Consider the following 24,064-nt stretch of genomic DNA (forward strand, 5'->3'; position numbering starts at 1 on the left):
CCGTGGGGGGAAGGACGCTGCTGGCCGACACTAAGGGGGTTAACGCGGCCCTCACCCCGGGCAGCCACTGCAGGGTGGCCGCTGGGAGCTGCCGCAGCCCATGATCCGGGAGCCGGGCACACGGTGCCTGATGGCAGCTATAAGTGGCACTGTGCGCCCCTTACAGCTGCCATTAGGGGTCCCCTATAGGTTGGCACCCCGGGCAGCTGCCTGGCTAGCCCATGCCTTAATCCGGCCCTGCTGCCAGGGATGCCAGGAGCCACGGAGGGAGCGGAGATGCTTCCTGCTTGCTTCCGGCTGTTGTTCACCTCTCCCCCAGGTACATGCTGCACACTCGTCTAAGAAGCAGCCCGGCACTTAAAGGGCCAGTTTCCTTTTTTTTTTTTTTTGCTTTTGCTTTTGCTGGCATCAGAAATTTTCCGGTTTTTACAGTTTTCTGGATGCTTAAGTTCTGGATAGCGCAAGTTTGACTGAACCTTGATGAAGATATGCATAACAACTGCATTTCTGCCCCATCTTCAATTTTAAAACTCTTGCATCAATGCAATTGACGGGATTGCTATTGATCTATGATGGCTAGCGTTATTAGCAAAAGGACAACTTGACTTTCATGAGACAATCTTTACCTACAGCAAGCACACAATTACAACCTACTATGAGTGTTCTACCTAACTTATATACCTCACTTTGGAATTATTGCAGCATGTGGTGAAAGCAGTGCAAAGCCATTATTTTGCTTCTGTCAAAATGAATGAAGTATATTTAATTTTCTTTTCTGAAAAGATTTTAAGAGGCAGCATTCTCAGAGATAATATCAAAGTGATATCTAAAGTTATGAAACCATAAGCAACAGCACTTGGTAGCTTAAAATACTTGAAATATACAATGTATACAACAGCAAAGAAAAAACCACAAATGATTCAGGGACTGGGAATACCAAATATAATGGGCAAGAAAGCACAGACTCAAGCACATCACTAATGAAGCATTTGCAGAGTCACAAAATATCATACAGCACAGATGAGCCAATTAGCAGCTAACCTGATAGATGGAATTAGTTGGCAAGTGCTGTAGTAATTGGGCGATTGTGTAATTTCGTATACTAGCCAACTTAGCCTGATGTCTCCTTAATCGAATGAGAAGCAATGTTAGCTCTTCAGGCTGCAGGTATTTAGACACATTGTAAAGAGGAAATTAGCAGTCTTCAGGTAGTGTCACTGTAATTACATTATTCACCTCAGTGCCCAGACAGCATTTACTTGACCGGATTAAGCAATTATTTAATTCTTCATTTGGTCAAATAAACACAATAAAAGAAGAGAGTTTACTAGAAAGCTGTAATATAGTAACAGAACTAAAGTTCTACACATGACCTGTTCCTCCTCCATTGACTTTTAATGAGAGCTGGACATGGTCTACATATTACAAGTTTTAAGAGTTAGCTATGTTCTAAACAGCACAAAAAACAACATGACTAAGGAAATAGCAGGACTTGAAAACCTTACTACAATAATTTGGTGTCAGGAAAAAGAAGTAGTTCTAATATTTCAACTTACCGACTTGCCATGTAAACTGGGTGCACTTACAGTATGGGTCATATATCCCATAGTAGGCATGGATCGTCTATCAATATGTGCTGAACTCTGTAACAAGAACCATAGTCAAAATTGTGAAGACTAATTCAAGTGGGAAATTTGGTCTCATGATTAAGGTATCTGACTGAGATTCAGGAGATTTGGCTGTATGCTCAGGGTTCTGCCAGACTTCCTGTTTGAATTGAGAAGGTTCAGGGGGTAGCTGAGTTAGTCTGTACAGAAAAAAACAACAACAAATGGTCTGGTAGCACTTTATAGACTAACAAAACATATAGATGGTATCATGAGCTTTCGTGGGCATAGCCCACTTCTTCAGATGACCGGAGTTGTGAGTTTAGGATGCGCAGACCCAAAATAAATAGGAGAGAAGGGGGGAGGGGCTGCAGAGAAAGTGGGTGAGTGTTTGGGAGACAGGGAGCAGAGCGTATAGAAAATCAGGAAGGTACAGGGAATCATTAAGTATCTGAAGATTGGGTAGTTAAAATGAAGCAAAGTCAATTGATAGTAATTCTCCTGACATAGGAATCTATACATGTGTAGATTCCTATGTCAGGAAGGATACTATCAATTGACTTTGATTCTTATCTGCTTCATTTTAACTACCCAATCTTCAGATACTTAATGATTCCCTGTACCTTCCTGATTTTCTATACGCTCTGCTCCCTGTCTCCCACTCACCCACTTTCTCTGCACCCCTTCCCCTCCCCCTTCTCTCCTATTTATTTTGGGTCTGCGCATCCTAAACTCACAACTCCGGTCATCTGAAGAAGTGGGCTGTGCCCACGAAAGCTCATGATACCATCTACATGTTTTGTTAGTCTATAAAGTACTACCAGACCATTTGTTGTTTGAATTTAAATGGTCTCTTTCTGCTGCCCTTACAGAACCTCTCTCTATAGACTCTTCCAGATTCCCATTGTGCTATCCAAGGATGGGAAGAAGGATGAGTAGGAGTGGACTTCCTGCTCTGTTTAGATGGGGATGCAGAGAAGGAGCATGAAGTGTCCAAGGGAAGCAAAGTTCTGTCCAGAGTACCCTGACTTTGAGGGGAAGAGGCCTGAGACCTCCTTAACTTGTATTAGTAACTGGTGTCTTAGAAACTGCCACTGTCAGCCTCTTGCGGATATATGACTCCCCGACTTGGCCCACAATTAAATCACTTGGCAATATACATGATTTAGGTATCCATGTAGCAGATTGAGAAGTTCTAATATTAAGGAAATCATTTCTGAATTTACTAATATAGAGATGGTAGACACTGAGGGTTTTGGCGCCAAGTGGTGCTAAAGGGTTGGCACTGAGAGAAATGCATTCCACAGATTTGGTGGATACCACAGATTTAGTGGGTACAACTAGTGCTGGCACAGTGCTTTTAGCCCTTGAGGTTGAGGCAAATCAGAAGTCTCTACTCACTAGGCACTAGAAAAGGTGACCTATGTTTTGGCTCATGATTGGAGTAGTGCTCTGTTCTGCCCCATCACAGGAAGTCAACAGCAGAATGGTGCAAATGGCAAGGTAGAAACTCAGCTCCTCAGAGCACTTATGGAAAGAGACCAACTAGAGGAACACGGGTTTAACTCTGCCTTTCTTCTTGGTGTTTGAACTCTAAGAGAAACAACTTCAGGCAGGCTTCTTTAGCTTTCTGAATTTGCTTCGAGAAAAGAGCATAGCTTGGAGATATGTTCATGTCCTAAGCAGAATACAAGCCAGGGGTATCTGTCATTAAGCGCCCACTGAAGTGTCACATGAGGGCAGGTTTTGAACCCAGGAGATCTAGCTTCTGCCATGTTGCTAGCACTGCTGTACAAGGAGGTCAAAAGGGAAGAGGTCTAGCCTAAATGGAAAGGTATCTAAGATTGTTGTGTGTGTGTGGGGGGGGGGGGGGGGACAACAAGTATATGCATTAACCACTAAGTACAAAGACTATTAAATATGCTTGCACAATATGCAGAGAAGGAGGCAGACACCACACAAGGGTTCTGACTTGCTACTATGGGCATTAAGTAGAAACTGAGGAGCACTTCAACCTGCTCTGTCTTTTCTGCCCTTGGATAGAGGAGCATGAGGACATGTAGGCTACGTTTACACTGCAGCACTACTTTGGGATACTTATTCTATGTCTTTTGAGCGCTCCTGTTATTTTGAAATATACCGTGCTCACTATTCTGATGTCCCTGTAAACCTCATTCCACAAGGAGTAAGGGACGTTTCAGAATAACAATTTCAAAATAAATGCTGTGTACACAGCACAGGTCAAATTGTGCAGCTTATTTCGAGCTTCGGGTGCACTGTAGACACATCCCTAGCGTGCAGGCATAACTCCAATGGAGATGGCTGGTTAAAAGAATCCAATGCTGCACACGTGGGTCAATTCATACCAAGACTGGAATCTATTAGGGCAATCACTCAAAAACCCACTCTGCACTAGTTTAGACACAGTAGCTTACCTGAAAGAGCTTTTCTGCAAAACATGTTAACCTTGAAGAAGAAAAATTATCCACAACCTGCTTCATCAAAAATAAACTTTGCCATTAATAAAATGCATGAACATCCTATACATATATCCTACTTATGCATAGATAAATACAGTACTTATTAAAATACATTCATTAGACTGATTCAGGTGTGAACCTATGAATGATTATTATTACATTTTATACAGACCTTTACTGCATGATTTCGAATCCTCCTTGGTGATCCAGCAAAAGATATGTCTATACTCTGTCTTTCATCAGATGGCTTAACAGTAACCCTTTCTGCAGGAGTGTGTGGTCGTCTTGGTGGAAAGATTTTTGGAGGTCCAGGTGGAGGAATATCAGAAGGAGATGGAGGAACAGAAATTGATCGTGGAACATCTAGCGAACTTTTTGCTTTACCACGGTCAATAAAGTCCGGAGAACCTGCATAAAGTGGGGCAGTTGGACTTCCATGTTTAAACTGCTGTCTCTGTTGCCATTCATATAGCTGCCATACAGTACCATCCTTATTAGCTTTTCTCTCCTCATGGGACATTTTCAAGTGGCTAACACGGTCCTGGGCATATTTGTAGTCACTTGGCAAGTTGCGATTTGGTGGAGAAGAGCTCCCTGAAGGCTGCCTGGTATTCTTTGGCAAGGTATGATAATTTTCAGGAAAAGATGAAGATGGAGTGGGACCTTGACGAGTTAGAGTCTGATCAGAAGCAAGACTGAGAGAAGAAGAGATATAGATTTAAACGTATACTTATCAATAATACTGGCCAAAATAAAAAATGAACCTCTTCAAATTCACATGACCGTAGCAACTATAAAAGATTCTGATTAAGCGTTCTTTATTAAAATGAACTTAAATGTCTGTAAAATGAAGCTACCATTGCCCAGGTAGCTTACCCCCCCCTCCCCCTTTTCCTCCCTCCCCCACACACACCCCTCACACATTAAGATTGCAATAATCTGGTAAATCATTTTACTTTTGAGAAATATCTGAGAGCCACAATTCTGTGATAAGTGATCAGCAGAGCTAGCTTTAAGGAAATAAATTACATTGCCATATGTTTCAAAACCCTAGAATTCAAATATGCAGAGAACTGAGTCATAGTTGTGATTATAATAAACAGCAAATACTGAAATGTTACGTAATATTTTACTTTCGGTTAAAAGGTACCTTTTCCTCTACTAGATGGTATAGTTTGCTGTAAAATGGGATACATTGATTTATTTCCAAAAATTACATTACCTTAGAAATCAGAGACAAGGAAGAAACCTCACCACATAGAATAAGCAACTGTAAAATAAATGTTGTTTTATCTACTATATATTTCAGTTTGTCTGTCAGTTTATTCAAGAACTTTACCTAAATAGTAAGAGCTAGGACCACCAAGTTCAGTACACAGCTTCCTCTTAGTATAACTTAAAGCAATTGGTTCTGCCAGGAAAATGGGATATGCCTGGAATGGGATCGCTTTCCAAAAAACCATACAGAAAAGAGACAGAATCACCAGGCAGGTGAAAGGGGCTGGCAGGGGGTCTGGCCAGCAGCTGCTTCCTGGGGCAGGCCAGGGTTACAGGGGCCATGCTCCTGGCCAGCAGCTGCTCTCCAGGGCTACCCCCCTGTTGTCATTCTGGGGTGTAACTGTCCCTCATGCTTGCTGCCACCCTGCGGACATTCATGTCTCTGCTATCATACTCCTCCCTTTACGTTTGATGAGAAAGCACTGCATACCATGCACATCCCATTGTTCTGGCACAACCAAACACTGAGCTTGCTTCAAGTTATTATAAGAGGAAGTTGCATACCAAATTTGGTAATCCTAGCTCTTAACATTTAGGAGGAATTCTTGAACAAACTGATTCACAGACAGACAGACACAAGCAGACAGACAGATGCACAAATTCTCTCAAATATATAGTAGTCTTATCTGGTGAAAAAAATTGCTCTAGGACCTAGCCCTTACCCCCTATTTATATTAGTTCTTATGCGAAAATTGGATTTGCTTAATATTGTTTTGCTTAAAGTAGTATTTTTCAGGAACATAATCACAGTGTTAAGTGAGAAGTTGCTATGCTGCAGATTTAATATTATAATTCACTGAAAAACTGTATAATCCATGGACTGTGGCACACCATAAAACTTAGTGGGTTGTTCATGGTCAAATCCAACAAATTAAAGTAAAGAATGAATCACACTGGCCATATTGCAAAGTTAATATTTAATGCCTTAAATTTCTATAGAACTCTTAATCCCAAAGTCCTTTATAGATTGCATGTCCAGTGATTATTGTACTTCATCCATCCATCAGCCTCTGAGATGGAAACACATTCTGCATAAGCAGCACATCACAACAGTGTTTCTCAGGCCAGAATGTGAAAATAACATCTAGCTAAACTAACATATCCTTGCTGTCTAACATGCTAGCCACTAGCCACACTGGGCCAGCTGAGTGTGGCTAGTTGGCTTGAACAATGTGCTATTTGGCTGACTGAGTGTAGCTAGTTCGCTATATTGCCCACTGCTTCAGAACTGGTTGGACACCACAGTACTATATGAAGAAAGCACTGTAAAAATCAGAATGTAAAAAAAAATCAACTTGGATTTTGGCAAGGAGACTACCACCTAACACTTGCAATAATTTCACAGAAAGCTTTGTGGTCACAATAAGCCAGGTTGTTTTATGTCTCGTTCAAAAGATGGCATCTGCAATTGCACTCTCCCTAGCATGAGGTCGGGAAATGTGGCATAATACTGACTGAAGTAAAATCTGTTAGTTTTCCTTGCTACTTGATACTTGTTAGGCACTAATCAACTCTGACCATTGACTACATTGTGGGGAGGGAGGAGGAATGTTGCTAATGGCTTTCCCATAACACTGATAGATTTTTAAACTGTTTTGTTAATTTTTAATCATAATTAAAATATGTTTTAATTTTTGTATGTTAGTGTGGCTAGTATAGAGCACCAAAAGAATATAGTGCATTGTATTTATCTAGCATAGATTATCAACAGTAGGGAAAAATACAAAAAAACATAATTTCCCCTACTTTTAACAGTATTCATCCAAATACATAAATATGCAAATAAAACAGAATGATAAAAGAATGAAATATTATTGAAAATATTATATTAAGACAGCATAAAGGCCTTTGAGGAAGGGTAGGTTTTGAGGAGGTGAGTGGACAGAAGAGGAAATGGGAAGAGCAGAAAATTGGAATTTCACACAATTTGTATCATCAATTAATTGATGTCTCTTATTGGAACTCCCGCAGAAGAATATTAACAATTTTACTGAGCATTTAATTAAAACACAATTTAGCTCCTCCCCCTACAAGTCACACATTTGATTGTCTCCTATTCGTTCAATATTACCCATCCATCTCATTTTATTATGTTTCCTCTAATATCTAAGTCTATGATCCTAAAAAATTACTCCATGTGGGTAGATGCATGTTTTTATATAGCCCCCAAGTAACTTTACTGGAACTCCATATGGAGTAAGTTTCAGGATCATTAAAACAGACACCTATTACTTATCAGACCATCATTTTTCAGAAAGAGAGAGACGAGAGAAATGTGCACACACACAAAAGCAAAATAAACAGAGGAAAACATTTTTAAGTTACAGAAAATACAAATATTCAACATTTCATCTGCCTACACACCCAGGCTTTCATGTAATTTTCACAGACTAAGAAAGAATAAGATGTATTTGTATGCCACAGTGACATTTTAGTGCTGCTTCGTTAGACATATTGTACCTTCAAAATACTCAAAAATCTATTTTCATTGGATTTCATGTCTCTTACATACCAACATGACCCATATACAAGTGTTGTCAGAGAAAAGAAACAGGGAAAAAAGATTAAAATATCTCTGTCTAGTTTTTAAATGGAAAACAGAGGTAGAACCCTTTAACCTATTCTGTCCAGGAATAATAGAGAACTTTAAGAGTTAGTCTTTGCAGTTTAGCACTTACATTTTCAATAAATTTAGGTCATAGTTTTTAAGAAAACATCCAATATAATCAAAGATAATATAAAAATATTCAAATGTTTCATCTTTTCAGCTCACAATACAAATATGAATATGTTTAAGGATGCTTTGAGCAGTACATACTGATTTCTCTAACATTCAAAGACATCTCTGAAAAATGTTACTCTGCACTGGATGGATGAGAAAATTAATAGTTGTCACTGAGTACTGTCTTACTATGGTAGCATTCTGCTTAGTATACAATAAATTATCCAACATTTGTTTTGCTTTATTTTGAGAGCACAATTAACTATTTAAAGACTGGCTTATTACTAACCTTTTTGTGTCTCCTTTTTGGACTTTTACCCAATGTTCCACTTGAGCCATGTTGGTTTTCCTTTGTGTTTGTTTATCTGGATTTGCTCGGGGAACAAACCCTCTTTTATATAAACTGGTACCATTCTGCTCCACTGGGCCAGAAGTCATGTTTAATGAACTAGGAAATGTCCCATTCTTCTCAACAGGCTGAGGCTGAGCTAGTTCCGGCCGAGACACACTTGTTAAATCTGGAAACTGATCAACTTCTCCCAATGTTAATGGACGCTTAGATTTTCCCCTCTTAGCTTCCAGAATTTCTTTTCTGCAGACATAACGTTCCTCATCTTCTCTTTCTTTTATATCTTCATAATTATCATATCCAAAGGTTTCAGTTGCTTTTTGACAATTTTCTTTTATATCAGCAGTATCCACCTTTGCACGCTCATTGCAGGACTCAACATGGTTAGCTTGGGGAATAGCTTGATGATCAACTTTTTCTGATTCTCTGCAATGAAAATAGGTGCTTGATGTGAACACCATATTAGTGTGAAACCTTAAAAGACGGTATAAATTTGCTAATATTTTAACAAAGGGAAGCCCACAAAAATAGCCTCTTTAGCCGGTGATAATCTGATGCATCAGGGTTGCATGACTGCAGACATGAATGAGTGAATATCCTTTATTTCACCATTTATGCAAACTATTATTAAAAATAAGCATCAAACATACATATTCAGCTGTACATCGCTAGAAATAGTTGTCCTTAATTACTGAAAAATAAACTGAAAATACCGATAACATAGCACCATTAAATTTCTGTAAATGTAAAATACATTATGGAGGTGAGAAAGAAGAAGTTGAAGGCTTAAAAAAAATTCCCAGGAGAGGAAAATACCTATCATATGGCATAAGCTTTTCCATTTCAAAGGGGAAAAATTCTCTTTGAAATATTTTTATAAGCTCCAGGAAAAAGTGATTTCTGACAAGTATGATATAGATATTGCCAGAGAAAGGTGAAATCCCATCAAAGATAAGAGAAATCATTCAAACCTTCTTCGGTTTGGTTGCTAAATTTTAACTAGATTTTCCCAAAACTCCCCACAAAACTATCAGATTAAATTGCTAATATGTTATTTTAAGTACTCTATTTTAGGTATTTTCCTTTCTTCTAAATCTTAACAAAAACTAAAACAGAACAGCTTTTGAGATTAGCTGATATTTGAAAAGCACTATAAAAATGTTCGGTACTATTGTGGTTTAGGGTTTTTTTATAGGGTCTAAACCAATTTCATCTGTAAACTTCTTCATAAGTAAACTTAAAAAAAAAACAACAAATGATCTGGCTGTACTTTAAAGACTAACATACATATAGATGATATCATGAGCTTTCGTGGGCACAGCCCACCTCTTCGGATGAAGAAGTAGGCTGTGCCCATGAAAGCTCATGATACCATCTACATGTTTTGTTAGTCTTTAAAGTGCTACCGGACCATTTGTTGTTTTTTAACTTTATCCTGTATAGACTAACTCGCCTACCCCCTGAAGTTTCTTCATAAGCATCTGGACCACATTTAATGATCTTTGGCAGTTTATTAAGATGTCACTGATCTTTAAGAAATACTCCATCGTCTCTGAAACTAGTATGACCTGATAGTTATCTTCACTAGAATTTTTTGAATATGCTAGCTTGTGTTACAATCACACATTTCTTCCTAGTGAAGACAACCTAAAGAGGTGAGTAGGTGAATCACTTCCTCCTACCCACCCACTCCCCCCTCCCCGAAAGTACGCATACTTCTCTTGTATCCATGCCAAAACAGGGAAAACACACAAGAAAACTGCTCCAAATATCTGGACAGGACCAGGGTACTGGTGTCTTCACTGTTCACAAAGTACAGATCTCCTGGTCATTATAGGATGAGGAGGAAGACAACTTGAAAAATGCACTGATGTCTAATTGTCTGCTAAGTTTCCGTTAGCACCCCTTTACTCCTCATAAAGCATTTAGCATCTACAGTAGACTTCCGATAATCCAGCACCTTTGGGACCTAGGTAGTGCAGGATTATCGGCTATGCTGGAGTATCGGAAGGTACTCCGGCAGGGGGATGTGACGGGTCTGCTGGGACCTGCACTGCATCCAGGGGGTGGGTGGGGAACGGCATAACGAAGGGCGAACCCTCCACTGTTTTGCAGGAAGGCGGAGGAAGCCCCGCGCCGCTGCCTAGAGTTTCTGGGAGGGGAGCGGGCTCCCCACCTCCCAGACTGCAGTAGTTATCGCCGAGCAGGAGGGTGAGGAGCGGCACTGCGGGACCAACCCGGCAGCACCCCAGCTGGTCTGCTCTGCCACTTGTCCTCTGCTCGTCAGTTTCAGCAGTGGTGGACTTGGGGAAGCAGCTGAAACTGACAAGCGGCAGACAAGCAATGGACCAGAGCAGCTAGGGTGCTGCTGGGTTGGTCCCGCAGTGCCGCCCTTCATCCCACTGCTAGGCGATAACTACTGCAGTTTGGGGGGTGGAGAACCCACTCCCTTCCTGGAAACTCTTGGTGGCGGCGTGGGGTTTCCCCCGCCTTCCTGCAAAATGGCAGATGGTTTGCCCCTTGCCGTGCCGTTCCGTGCCAGCAGCTCCAAGTCTCTGGCTGCCCGGAGCACTTCCGGGTTCCAGTTGGTGCCGGACGAGGAGTGCTGGACCACTGGATGCGGGACAATTGGAGTTTTACTGTATAAACAATCTGTCCCACCTATAAATAAATTAATTCAGTCCTACAAACAATGCCTACCCCATCAAATAAATCTCAATATTGCCACCCTTCCCGAAGCTCCCTCCTCTCCTCTTCTTCCCTGTTGAAGTCTCTACCTTTCTCCTCACATTGCTGTCTTCACCACCAAAGGTCAGCCCCATGTGTTTCAAGAATAAAAACTGACAGTTTAAATAAAACAGTACAGTTTGAATAAACAAACAGCTCTCCAAACATAGTCGAAGCAAGCTGAAGGCTGGAATGAATGATGAAAAATTCTACCTTCTCAAATACAACGAGTAGTCCTGTGGCACCTAAGGCTTCATCTACAATACAAGTTTTTTCAGCAGAAAATATGCTAATGAGGGACTCATTAGCGTGAGTCACAACTTCATTAGCATATTTTCTGCTGTTTCTTTTTGCCCAAGGAGTTTTTGTTCAAAAAGAAGCAGAGAAGCATAAGAATCTTGCGCAAAACGGGGTTTCTGCACACAAAAAGAGTCCAGACTGCTTCTTTTTGCACAAAAACCCCTTGCACACAAAGAAAAGGCAGAAAATATGCTAATGATGTTGCGACTCATGCTAATGAGTCCCTCATTAGCATATTTTCTACTAAAAAAAACCTCATAGTGTAGACGTAGCCTTAGAGACTAACAAAATATTTAGTATCAAGACTTTTCGTGGGTAAAACCGGCTTCATCAGATGAACTGGAGTGGAAATAATGGGATGAAGCCGGTTTTACCCACAAAAGCTCATGATCCTATATATTTTTGTTAGACTCTAAGGTGCCACAGGACTACTCCTTATTTTTAAAGTTACAGACTAACACAGCTATCCCCCTAAGACTTATCAAATACATACAATATTGAATAATCATTGCTAACTGAAAGAGTATCATCTAAACCAGGGGTCTCCAAACTACGGCCCGCGGGCCGCATCCGGCCCGCGAGGCCCTCTCATCCGGCCCGTGGAGACCTTTTTGGCTTGTTGGTGGCTGTTGCGCTTTATTACTTGTGAACATCCGGGCTCTGCGCGTCCCTCACAGCGAGAGGGGTTGGGACTTGGCGTGGACAATTGCTCCCTATTGGCCAGTGCGTTCTTATCCTATTGGCTAGCTCTCTCATGAGGTCACTAGTGGGCTGGGCTCTCGATTGGTTGAGCGCACGAGCCTAAATCTGCGTTCGATTGGCTCGTGGCCCAGCTTGACCTTGGATTGGTACAGGGCTATGACGTAGTCTCCTTTATGCCACCCAATCAGCGAAGGGGCTAGTAGCTGGTTTATGGGGCTCTTGGCGCGAGAGGGGGCTGAAGTGGGTACTTCGCACGCGCGGGGGGCGGGGGATACCTGAGGAGCTGGTGCCCATTGCAGGAGGCGGTCTGGTTGCTGTGGCACAGCCTCTGGGTGACGCTGTGCCGTGCTTAGCGCGCTGCCCTGGTCCCTGCAGTGCGCCCTGAAGAAACATCCCTCTCCCTTCCACGTCTGGTCTCTCTCATCCACAACCCAGAGCAGCACCGCCCTGCCGGGTATCAGTCTGTGGGAGCGTTGGGCACTGCTTTCCAACTTCCTTTACCAAGTGATAACGTGTCTGCTTTCAAACCAGCTTTTCCCATTAAAATGCATGCCCCTTGTTCCATAGGGCTATGTTACAAATTGTCACCTCATTCCCTGCATGATAGGAGAGCGATCACATCTCTTCAAGTGTGAGCGTCTTAGGCTGAACATATTGCCAGGATTATGTTGCTTACAATTTTCATCACATTGCGCAGGTGGAAATGAGTTCTCAGCAGTTTCCCCGTTCTGGAGCCCCTCCTGCAGGACTAGGACAAGCACCACCCCCAATTTCAAACAGTGGATCTATTTTAATAAATAATTAAAAACAACATCCATGTTTTGATTGTTTTTTATTTGGACCTCAAGTGTGTAGTCGGCCCCCGAACTGCTGTTTGATAGTTAATGCGGCCCTCGGGCAGAAAAGTTTGGAGACCCCTGATCTAAACCAACTGGAGTTGGAGATATAAAAGTAGCTTTCTGATACAACTTCTGCATTTTCATCTTGAGCAGTTACTACTTGTATATAGTAGTGATATCTACTCTCACATCATATTTTCAGTCTTGTGCGTGGTCATAATTTACATTCTATTTAACTTTCTTGGAATTTTTCCCATCAATTTTTGTTTAGATTTATAAGCTATGGTTACACAGGGATAAAAGACAAGCAGCATGGCCACAGCTGGTTTGGGACACCTGATTCAAGTTCACTGTGGGCTAAAACTCTCTTAGCAGACCCTTCCAGCTTGGCCTCTTCCAGGTCCTAGCCCAGGTACTATAAAAGAAGAAGCCACATGCTGCCATGTCCCTTAAAAAAACTACTTTCAATTCCCTGGGCCACTTCCCTGCAGCCCCAGCCTTCACCAATGCTTTACTTTTTGTTCAGGGCTCTTCTGGTTTTAGGTCTAGCAACCAACCTGGAGCTCTTTCTCCCTACCTCAACTCCTGCCAGTACTGAGCTATTCTAGATGCTGAAATTCCTTTTGGACAGCCAGGAAAACCATTCTCCTTCCTTTGACTCCAGGCAGGAACTGCCTGTCTCCAGGGCTGAACCTCCATTTAATATGGCCCTTCTGGACACTGACTGGCTGCTTCCAGAGTAGTGTCTGTAGGAAGCTTGAAGGACTCAGTTCTACTGTTCTTTTCCTGGGATGGGTGTGGCAGGACCCTGAGGCCTCCAGAAGAAGACTTTCGGGGTGGACTAGGCCCAGCATAGGTAGGGCTGCCAGGTGTTCAGTTTTGAACCCGGCAGGCCAGTATTTGACCTTTCTGTCCAGGGAACAAATTGAGAAAATATAAATGCCAAGTATTTTCTAAATAAGATGTAATGTAGATTGTGATGTAATGTCAAGTGTGTCTGGTATTTTTGTTGAAACCGTCTGGCAAACCTAGATATAGGTTACAATAAAGATGACACTTTTCTTATTTTTCCAAATTGTTTTTCAGACAGAATTACATAAGTAAATATATTCTGAATATTAATTCCACCAAACAAATAATAATATAATATATACCACCTCATAGAGCTGGAAGGGACTGTGATAGGTCATTGAGTCCAGTTCCCTGCCATCACAGCAGCACCAAGTGCCATCCCTGACAGATTTGCCCCAAATCCCTAAATGGCCCCCCAAGGACTGAACTAACAACCATGGGTTTAGCAGGCCAATGCGCAAACCACTGAACTATCCCTCCCTCAAAAACAAATGTTATTCTACCTTGTTTTATTCCTTTGCAATTGGAATCAATATGTAAAATTTGCAGGGCCTCCCTGATATTTTTCTTTTCAAATATTCCTAGTCTTAACTTATAAGTAACATACATAATGGGCATCAGCATGTAGCCAAAGACGAAATCACCGTATTGGAGCTTAAATCCCGAACAAAAAAGATTCATTAATTGTAGGTCTGTTATATATATATCTTTAAAAAAAAGTGATCTCATTACAGGATACAGGTATGGCAACAGTTAAAACTGATTCTGAAAACAATTAACTGATAAACAGAAGGGTTCTGGAATTGAAGGTTATCCTTTGTTTACTGTTTGAAAGTTTTTCCAAAAGCAAGCACTAGGTGCAGTACTTCTGGGAAATTGCACTGTGAAATTTTAATCCTTGGAGCCTTAGGGTTAAGAATAAGATAAATCCTCAGCATAAAGAATTCTCTTTCCACAATGAGTGTAAGAAAAGGAATACACTGCCAAAGTCAAAACATGGAAAAGCAGTACTAACTCAATTAAGAACAGGGAAACACTGGAAGCACCTGAAGGCCAACAGTTATTGTTTGATTTAGTCCTCCCCTCACCCAGCAACCCTAAGTTAGATAGCCACTAACCACTTCCCTATCTTCCCGTCTCTTACATGGTCCATTGTTCTACACTTTATAACTGAAAAGACTGGCACAAATGTAAGCATCCTACACAGTTTAAGAAACTAGTGAAGCGGGCCAAAATTCTCCAGAAAAAAAAGCTATTACCTGTATTTCTATGCAGTTATGTCTGTATCTGAACTTATAACTTGTCATTAACTCTTCATCTACGTTTTCATTGCTACTATAAAGACCTACTTTCCACACAAAAGATGTAGTAGTTCAGCTAAAATCAGTTTTTAAATCTATTTAGCTAAAATATCTGGATATGCAAATCTCTTTACACATCATTTACATAGCTATAATCCAGTTAAAGAGTGTTCACACTGACAGCTGCACCAGTTTAGCTTCATCAGTTTAAAAACTGAGTTTAATTAAGCAACTGCAACTTCTATATGTACCCTAGTTCTATATTCCTAGAACTTTTCCTAGGCCACTTGGGGAAGGAGATAGTGTCAAGAAAATGATGATGATTTGCCAAGGAGAAGACTTTGGCAGTGTATTCTTTTTCTTACACTCATTGTGGAAAGAGAATTCTTTATGCTGAGGATTTATCTTATTCTTAACTCTAAGGCTCCGAGGATTAAAATTTCACAGTGCAACTTCCAAGGGACAGGAAGGTCAGGGCTTGCTGGAGAAGCAAATCCAATTATTACACTCCTCCCAATCTGAGAGGTCCTCTGCCCACAACTGTGTGATATAGGGATGTAACAGTGTAACTGATTAATCGAAAAGCAAAAGCTTATAGGTTAATGCAACAAACTAATTTCCCTCCCCCCGCCTTGCCAGTAAATTTTTTAGCAGACTGGCCAGCAGCCCAGCTCAGTTCCAGCTTGTGCAGGGTCCAGAAGCACATACTCCTCCAAGTCAAGCACTGCTGCCACCCCACACTGCTGCCTCTTTATCAGAGGCAGTGGCATAGGGCAACAGGCAGACGGCCAATAAGGGGAGCCAGTTTTTAAATTGGCTCTCCTTGCATATTAGCTCCTGCTTGGCATCCTGTAATGCTGCCTCTGATACAGAGACAGCAGCGCAGAGTGGCAAGGAGCTCCTTGGGAGTGGGGCTGGAGTACACTGGCTACCAGCTCTGCCCCCTACCCCCCTCCGTCCCACAGAATAGCCAACTAACCAAAAAGAATTCATGAGGTTACTCAACTATTTGATTAATTGATAATTAGCATCCCTAGCTTGATATGCCATTTGTTATGATATGAAGCAATGAGACACATATATCATAGCATGTTAAAAGAGGCTGCAACTTTATTAAAACGCTTAACCAATCAAGCTATCTGGAAGGGGTGCTCTAGGGTGGATTTCAAATGGACACAATGGCCCTCAATTCTACATATTTGAAGGTGGGTTAAAGGACAATGCCCTCTGTACACTCTCAGGCCTCCCCTGAAATCCTGGCTGGATCCCTTAAGATCCTTTACCTATGCAAGAAGTAGGAGAAATAAAATGAAAAAAGTCACATACTGAACAAACTTGTAGACATAACCCCTCACTGTACAGCATTGTGCTGTGGGCCCATGTCCAAGCTCCCCATTGCAATCTCACCTCAAACTCTTTTTAGCTTACCAGCTACACTGGAACCTGCTAAGTAGCAACAGTGACACTGAAAGCCCCCAAACCTAACTTCCTAAATGCTGGATGGAAGATGAAAAACCCACTCAGCAGTTTGCCAATTTCTCCAAACAAAGCATGGACATCAACGTAGTTCTCTATTAAAAGAGATCAAGCTCATTGGATATGGGTCAGCAACAGCAGGATCTAACATGGTCAAACTGATAAGTCACCAGCAGAAAGCCAAAGAGCTCAAACTAGCTACAGACAGCAGTATAGGAAAAGAGAAACTACCTAGTTCTACATATTTAGTGGGTGAGAACCAATCAGTTTGCCCCTCCAAGTCTCTACTATCCAATAGCAGAGGGTGTAGAGGAAAAAAATGTGAAGGCAGAAGGTGTCCCATTGCCTCTAGGCTAATCAAAATTGCATTCCAGCTAGCAAGGAGAGCATTGTCACATTGGCAAGGATGAGACAAATCAAGGCTATGCATCTTCAAGTTCCACTAATTTTATGTAATATGTACACACAAAACAGAAGGAGTGAGTGAAAAAAATTGACCAAAATCAACTAATATTTGAATAAGCTGTAACAATGACTTAGACTTAGGTGCCCTATAAGAAGCCAGCACTAACAGTATCTTGTTGCTGAGTACATTTTGCTGTTACACTCAAGCTATCAACTTTTTATTTCTATGATGGTTTTTCAATGTGCACCTCCTAAGGACTTAAACTGCTTTTGCTCTTCCCTGTTGGTGACCAGCTATAAGTACAATTCATTTCTAACTATGGGTCCCCCTCTTTGTGTCATCTCAACAACTCAGAAGTTAAGTTTTGTTCTGTATTACCTTCTATCTGAAATAAAAACATATAACTAACAACCTCTGCCTGGTGTGCCTCCACATATCAGCCAGTAACCTCCAAAAAGGTATCTAATTTAAAAATTATAGAAAAAAATAGAAGGGTGCTAAATATTATAAACCTTGATGTGAACATTGAAGGAAGTTCTGCTAAGATGGCATTAAATTGACATCACAAAAAAAGAGTAAATACTAAGGTGTGAGATAATCTTAACATGTTATTACTCTTGTAGAATTCATAGTCTTTTCTAAACCATCACCTAAATATAGTTAGGGATGGTCTTAAAAACTGAGTCTGTCTTTCTTTGTCTATTTATGTCCCAACTGAGAAAGAACATTTTCAACTACTAGCTCCCCATCCCCACCTCTTTGAAAGTTTACTGCTCAGCGATTGCTTTTTGCTAGACTGCAGAATTCAGTACTTCAGAAGTTTTCTAAAGCTAAAGCAGCACCTAGTAGCTGAAGTCAAAGAGGAGGACTTCCCAGCACTAGATACGTAACTTAAAGCACATCTGTGCCCCAAAATGTTACAAAACACAGTAGTAAAAATACAGTATGGGAAGATGTTAACAAATACTAGTTTCCAAGATGAAGCTGTAAATTTACATGCCATAACTAAAATGCATGGATAATCAAGGTTTGTAAGTATATCCGTCCTTTTCTTATAATTTGGTTTTTACTCATTACTCTTAGAAATTTGAAAAAAGTATCCTCATTGCACTTCTCTCCAAAAGGTTCTCTTTTTTTTTGCCATTTTTTGCCTCTTTTTAAGTTTGGTTTATTTCAAAGGGCTTGTTCACACAGAGATGTAGTGTGCAGCAAGCCAGGATCTGACTTATCTGCATTGCACAAAGTCATGTAAGTTCAAGCACACTATGAATTTTTTAATGTGCATTAACAGGCCCATATAGTGGCTTAGACTGTGTCTAGATTGCAGGCTTCTTTCGGAAGAAGTTTTTCTGGAAGAGATCTTCTGGAAAAACTTCTTTAGAAAGAGAGCAGCTACACAGCAAAAGCACAATGAAAAAGCGATGTGCTTTTTTGAAAGATAGCATCCACATTCATTGGATGCTATCTCTCATTTAAGTTCTGATTGCTGTGGATGGAGTGGCCACCAGGGCACCTGTGTTTTTTTGCTTTTTCCTGGAGGCCTCTTCTTTCCAAAAAAAAAAAAAAACTTCTTTCCAGTCCACACATGCCTTTTTCCAAAAGAGCTCTCTTGGAAAAAGGCTTCCTCCCCGTAGAAAGAGGTTTACCGCTGTCGGAAAAACCTCTCTGTTCTTTCGACTTTCTGTCGAAAGAATGCAATTGCAATGTGAACGTAAGTGTAGTTTTTTCGGAAAAATTCTGTGGTGTAGACATATCCTTAGTGTGGAACAGGCTAGTGTGCTACAGATTCACACCTTGGCTTGCTCCACAGTACATCTCCATGTAGACAAGCCCTAGTACTTTCTTTGTGTACCAGCACCACTGAAGCTGTCGAAGTAATTTTGAATATAGGGTTTTCTTTACTTGGTGTTCCTTAGCTTTTTGAGTCATTAGAATCCAGGTACACTAATGCAGTGTTTCTCAACCAGTGGTACAAGTACCCTTTAGGGTACTCGAGAGAAGCCTGGGGGGTTTGTCAGCACAACTGAAATTCAGAGAAAGAGGAAGTTACTCACCTTGTGCAGTAATAACATTTCTTCGAGGTGTATGTCCCCGGGGGTGCTCCACTTGAGGTGTCGGGCTCGTCCTGGCGCCGCAGGTCGGAGAGTTGTCAGCCATGGTCCATCCAGACTGCACATGCGTGGGGGGGGGGGGGGGGGGGAGCTGCTCATGCTGATTGTTAGCTTGCGCTGAATCCGGCTTCCCGCCAGTTCCTCCAAACCGAATCACTCCTGAAAAACATAAGGAGAAACTCCGAAGAGGGGAGGAGGGCGGGTTGTGGAGCACCCACGGGGACATACACCTTGAAGAAACATCGTTACTGCACAAGGTGAGTAACTTCCTCTTCTTCTTCGGCGATGTCCCCGTGGGTGCTCCACTTGAGGGGAGTACAGAGCAGTAGCCTCATCTGCGGAGCGGGGATTTGAGTTAAGATGCGTCTGCTGTAGACAACACCACAGAGGCCAGTGCTGATTCTCGAGCAATTGTGTTGATGGCATAGTGCTTAGCAAAAGTCTTGTCCAAAGACCATGTCGCCGTACAGCGAATATCTTGGATTGCGACTCCTTTGAGAAAGGCTAGAGCAGTGGCGGTTGCTCTAGTGGAATGTGCTGTAATAGGCATTGATATGGGCTTGTTCCGTAAAGTATAACAAGTGGTAATACATTTCACGATTAATTTAGATATCTGCTGCAAAGACAACAGTTGGCCCTTGGATTTTCCGTCAGAGCACAGGAAAAGCTGCTGGGATTGTTGAAAAGGGCGAGTCCGATCCAGATAAAAAGTGAGCGCCCTGAGGACATCTAAGGTATGTAGACGGGCTTCATGAGTCGTTGCATGTCGTTTGGGGTAAAAAAAAATCGAGAGTATTATAAGTTCATTGATATGAAATTCTGAATTCACCTTTGGTGGAAATTTTGGGTGCGAGCATAGTATTACCCCTTGGTTGGTAAACAGGGTGTATGGAGGATCGGCCGAAAGAGATGCCAATTCTCCAACTCATCTGGCTGACGTTATGGCTAGAAGGAATGGCACCTTCGTGGTGAGAGTCTGAATGTCACATGTGGCTAAAGACTCAAAGGGTGGATATGTGAGAGTGTCCAAAACAAACTCAAGATCCCACAGAGTAGGTGGTTTCCTGTGCGGAGGGTGTAAGTTCATTAATCCCTTCAGGAAATGTTTAGTCATTGGGTGAGACATAATTGAAAAGCCTTCAATTGATTGTCTGAATGCAGAAATCGTCAAAAGAGGGACTTTAATAGATGAAAGATCCAGTTTAGAGAGGTGCAGATGGAGGGCATAGTCCAGAATGCAGTGAATTGGAGTGGACAGCGCATCGAACCTGTTGTCTACACACCAGGAATGGAACCGATGCCACTTATGAAGGTAAGTCTTTCGTGTGGAGTCACGTCTGCTATGAAGTAATATACATTTCACCTCTTGTGAACAAAGTGCTTCTGTGCTATGGAACCAGCTAGGAGCCATGCCGTGAGGTGCATTCAGTCGATTTGCAGTTGTGCCATGAACATCCCTGGCTGCATGAGCAGATCTCGTCGTTTGGGTAACGGAAATGGTGGTTGCCGAGACATTTGCAGTAGAAGAGGGAGCCAGGTCTGTCTGGGCCAGAAGGGGGCTATTAGTATTACCGTGGCCCTGCTATCGATTATCTTCTCTAGCACTCTCGGGAGAAGTGGAATGGGAGGGAAAGCATAGAGAAGATGGTGGTGAGTCCAGCTGATCAGGAACGCATTCCCCAGAGATTTGGGGCCCAGACTGGCTCTCAAACAGCATCTAGGACATTTGGTGTTGTGATGTGTGGCAAACAAGTCTATACTGGGGTGCCCCCAGCGTTGGAATATGGAAAGGACCACTTCGTGATTGAGTTCCCATTCGTGTTGAGGAAAAAGGTGTCTGCTCAAGGCATCTACAATGGAATTGTTTTTGCCAGGTAGGCATGTTGCTATGAGAGTGATCTTGTGATTAATACACCAATTCCATAGCTTCGTGGCTTCTGCACACGGGGACCTTGATCGGGCCCCTCATCGGTTGGTGTAGTACACCGTGGTGTTGTTGTTGGAGAAGACCTGAACCATCTGACCACAGATCCTGGGAAGGAATGTCTTGCATGCATTGAACACCGCCTGAGTTCTAGAAGACTGATATGCTACAGGGCTTCCTGAGCATTCCATGGCCTTGAGCGAATTCACCCTCACAGTGGGCAACCATCCTAGGAGAGAGGTGTCCGAAGTAACTTGGACAGTGGGATGCGGATGGTGGAAAGGAACCCCGGAGAGCATGTTGGTCGGTGAATTCCACCATGCGAGGGATTGTTTCACTGTCAGTGGCAATGTTACTAGCCTGTGTATGTCACAATTGCCCAGACGATACATGGACAGCAGCCAATGTTGCAGACACCTGAGGCGTAGTCTGGCGTGTTGCACTACATATGTCGTTGCCACCACGTGTCCCAGGACTTGGAGGCAAGTAAGTATTGACACTCTTGGGCTAAGGGACAGTGTCTGTGTGAGGTTTTGAATTCTGTGAAACCTTTCTGTAGGAAGATAGGCCTTGGCCATCATAGAATCTAATCGTGCCCCAATAAACACAAGGGATTTTTGTGGTATGAGCGAAGACTTCGGAACGTTCAATACAAGACCCACATCTGTGAATAAGTCTTGTGTGACCTGAGTGGCCGACAGTGCACTTTCGAACGAATGAGCCTTGATCAGGCAATTGTCCAGGTATGGGAAGATCATGATGCCTTGACGATGAAGGTAGGCTGCTACCATTGCAAGTCTCTTTGAAAACACTCTGGGTGCAGAGGAGAGGCCAAACGGAGGGACTTCGTACTGAAAGTGCTGCATGCCTACAACAAACCTCAGAAAACGTCTGTGTGCTGGGTGTATCGTCACGTGGAAATACGCATCTTGTCGATTGAGGGACGTCAACCAATTGCCTTTGTTCAGGGCTGGAAATACAGAAGTTAGAGTCACCATCCTGAATATCTGCTTCCTGAGATGCTGATTGAGATTGCGAAGGTCCAGGATCGGTCTCCATCCTCCCAATTTTTTCTCAGTGAGAAAATAGAGGGAGTAGAATCCCTTGCCCCAAAATTGATTGGGTACTGCCTCCACCACACCAATCTCTATGAGACGGAGAACCTCCTGCATTTGGAGATTCTCGTGAGATGGGTCACTGAAAAAGGACAGGGTTGGAGAGGTAGTGGGGGGCAGGAAAGAAAAGGGATGGAGTATCCTGATGTTACTATCTCCCAGACCCAACAGTCTGTGGTGATGGTAAACCATCTGTGCTGATACGGTCTCAGTTGAAGATGGAATAACTTCTGTGTTTCCGGGTCGGACATTAAAGGAACGGTCCTCAGTCCCTCGATCATGTCATCAAACTTGCTGTTTGTTGTTCTGGGAATTAGGATTTCATCCGGTTTGCAGTCTTTGCTTTTGTTGACGTGATTTGGGGCATTATTGTTGTGGGTGGTCTCGTTGTCTGAATCTCGGTGCCCCCATATGAGAAGGGTCTCTGTCTGAAGTAGGAAGTATATCGTTTGCGACGATATGGAGGTGTATACATCCCTAACGTTTTCAGGGTAGTTCTAAAATCCTTGCCCGAATGCAGAACTTGGTCCATTTTCTCTGTGAATACTCTGTCAAAAGGCAGGTCTTCTACCTTAGATTGTAAATCCTTAGGCACGGATGCCATCTGTAGCCACGAAAACCGTCTCATAACCACTCATGTCGCCGTGGCCATTCCATGGACACAAATCAGATATTAGGAATGGCAACATACAAAAACCTGTAGGGGAACACTTCAATCTTCCTGCACACACAATTGCAGATCTAAAGGTAGCCATCCTGCAGCAAAAAAACTTCAGGACCAGACTTCAAAGAGAAACTGCTGAGCTACAGTTCATCTTCAAGTTTGACACAATCAATTCAGGATTAAACAAAGACCGTGAATGGCTAGCTAACTACAAAAGCAGCTTCTCCTCTCTTGGTAGTCACACCTCCAGATCAGCTACTAGAAGTGGGTCTCACAATCCCTGATTGGTTCCACCTCGTCATCTCTAGCCTGATTCTGACCTGCATATTTATACCTGCCTCTGGAATTTTCCACTACATGCATCTGACAAAGTGGGTCTTTGCCCACGAAAGCTTATGCTCCAACACTTCGGTTAGTCTATAAGGTGCCACAGGACTCCCTGATATGGTGCCCGAATGATTTCTGGCCCCTCCTCTTACATGACACGGTCAGGGTTGGGGTTTTCAGGGTCTCCGGGTTAATTCGCTGTGATTGCCTGACCTGCAGCTGTAGAGAAGCAGCTTCAGCCGCATCTCGCGGTCCCGTCTGGCTCTGCCAGTCAGTTTTTGGCAGTGGGGGCATTTGTGGGATACATGCCCCTCGTTCAGGCATTTGACACAAAGTGAGTGTCCATCAGACGCCGGCATGGCGTCATGGCACTCAGAGTACTTCTTGAAGCTGGAGGAAACTGGCATTTTCAAACTGAAGAAAAGTGTTTTTTTAGTTTTTTTTTAAACGGGGAAATAGTCAGAGAACTGTAACTAACTAACTAACTTAATACCTAATTACTAATAGCTGACTAACTAATTATTTACAGAGATACAGAAAACTTGGTTAACAGTTGAGAAGGGAGTTGCTCCGCTGCGACCGTTGAATGGTAAGGAGGAACTGGCGGGAAGCCGGACTCAGCGCAAGCAGCACGCACCCCGCACATACGAGGTCCAGCTGGACCATGGCTGACGACTCTCCGACCTGTGGCGCCGGGACAAGCCTGACACCTCAAGTGGAGCACACACGGGGACATCACCGAAGAAGAAACTGAATTTTTGTTTTAAGTTTTACAGCATTTTAATATTTTTGTACTTTTTACACCCAAAAATGTCATCGCCCTCACGGCTACAATTAAGTTGTTTGAACAAGTGTGTTGCAGTGGTAGAAAAAAATTGTGTGTA

The 24,064-nt window shown here is 42.4% G+C and overlaps 1 protein-coding gene across 9 annotated transcripts in view; it reads right to left on the bottom strand.

The window, feature by feature from the left end:
• Nucleotides 1-24,064, bottom strand: part of PLEKHA7 (pleckstrin homology domain containing A7) — a 291,921-nt gene that overhangs the window by 60,954 nt on the left and 206,903 nt on the right. For 7 of the 9 annotated variants that reach the window (XM_075928057.1, XM_075928058.1, XM_075928055.1 and 4 more), the window contains 4 exons: nucleotides 8,377-8,862; nucleotides 4,260-4,782; nucleotides 1,557-1,643; nucleotides 1,042-1,161 (listed from right to left, as the gene is read on the bottom strand). In XM_075928057.1, the coding sequence (XP_075784172.1) occupies nucleotides 1,042-1,161; nucleotides 1,557-1,643; nucleotides 4,260-4,782; nucleotides 8,377-8,862 (1,216 nt within the window). The remainder of the gene's footprint in view (nucleotides 1-1,041; nucleotides 1,162-1,556; nucleotides 1,644-4,259; nucleotides 4,783-8,376; nucleotides 8,863-24,064) is intronic. The other 2 variants (XM_075928060.1, XM_075928061.1) reach the window with 1 other exon arrangement.

The sequence above is a fragment of the Pelodiscus sinensis genome, chromosome 4 (genome assembly GCF_049634645.1).
Source record: "Pelodiscus sinensis isolate JC-2024 chromosome 4, ASM4963464v1, whole genome shotgun sequence".
Lineage (NCBI taxonomy): Eukaryota > Metazoa > Chordata > Testudines > Trionychidae > Pelodiscus > Pelodiscus sinensis.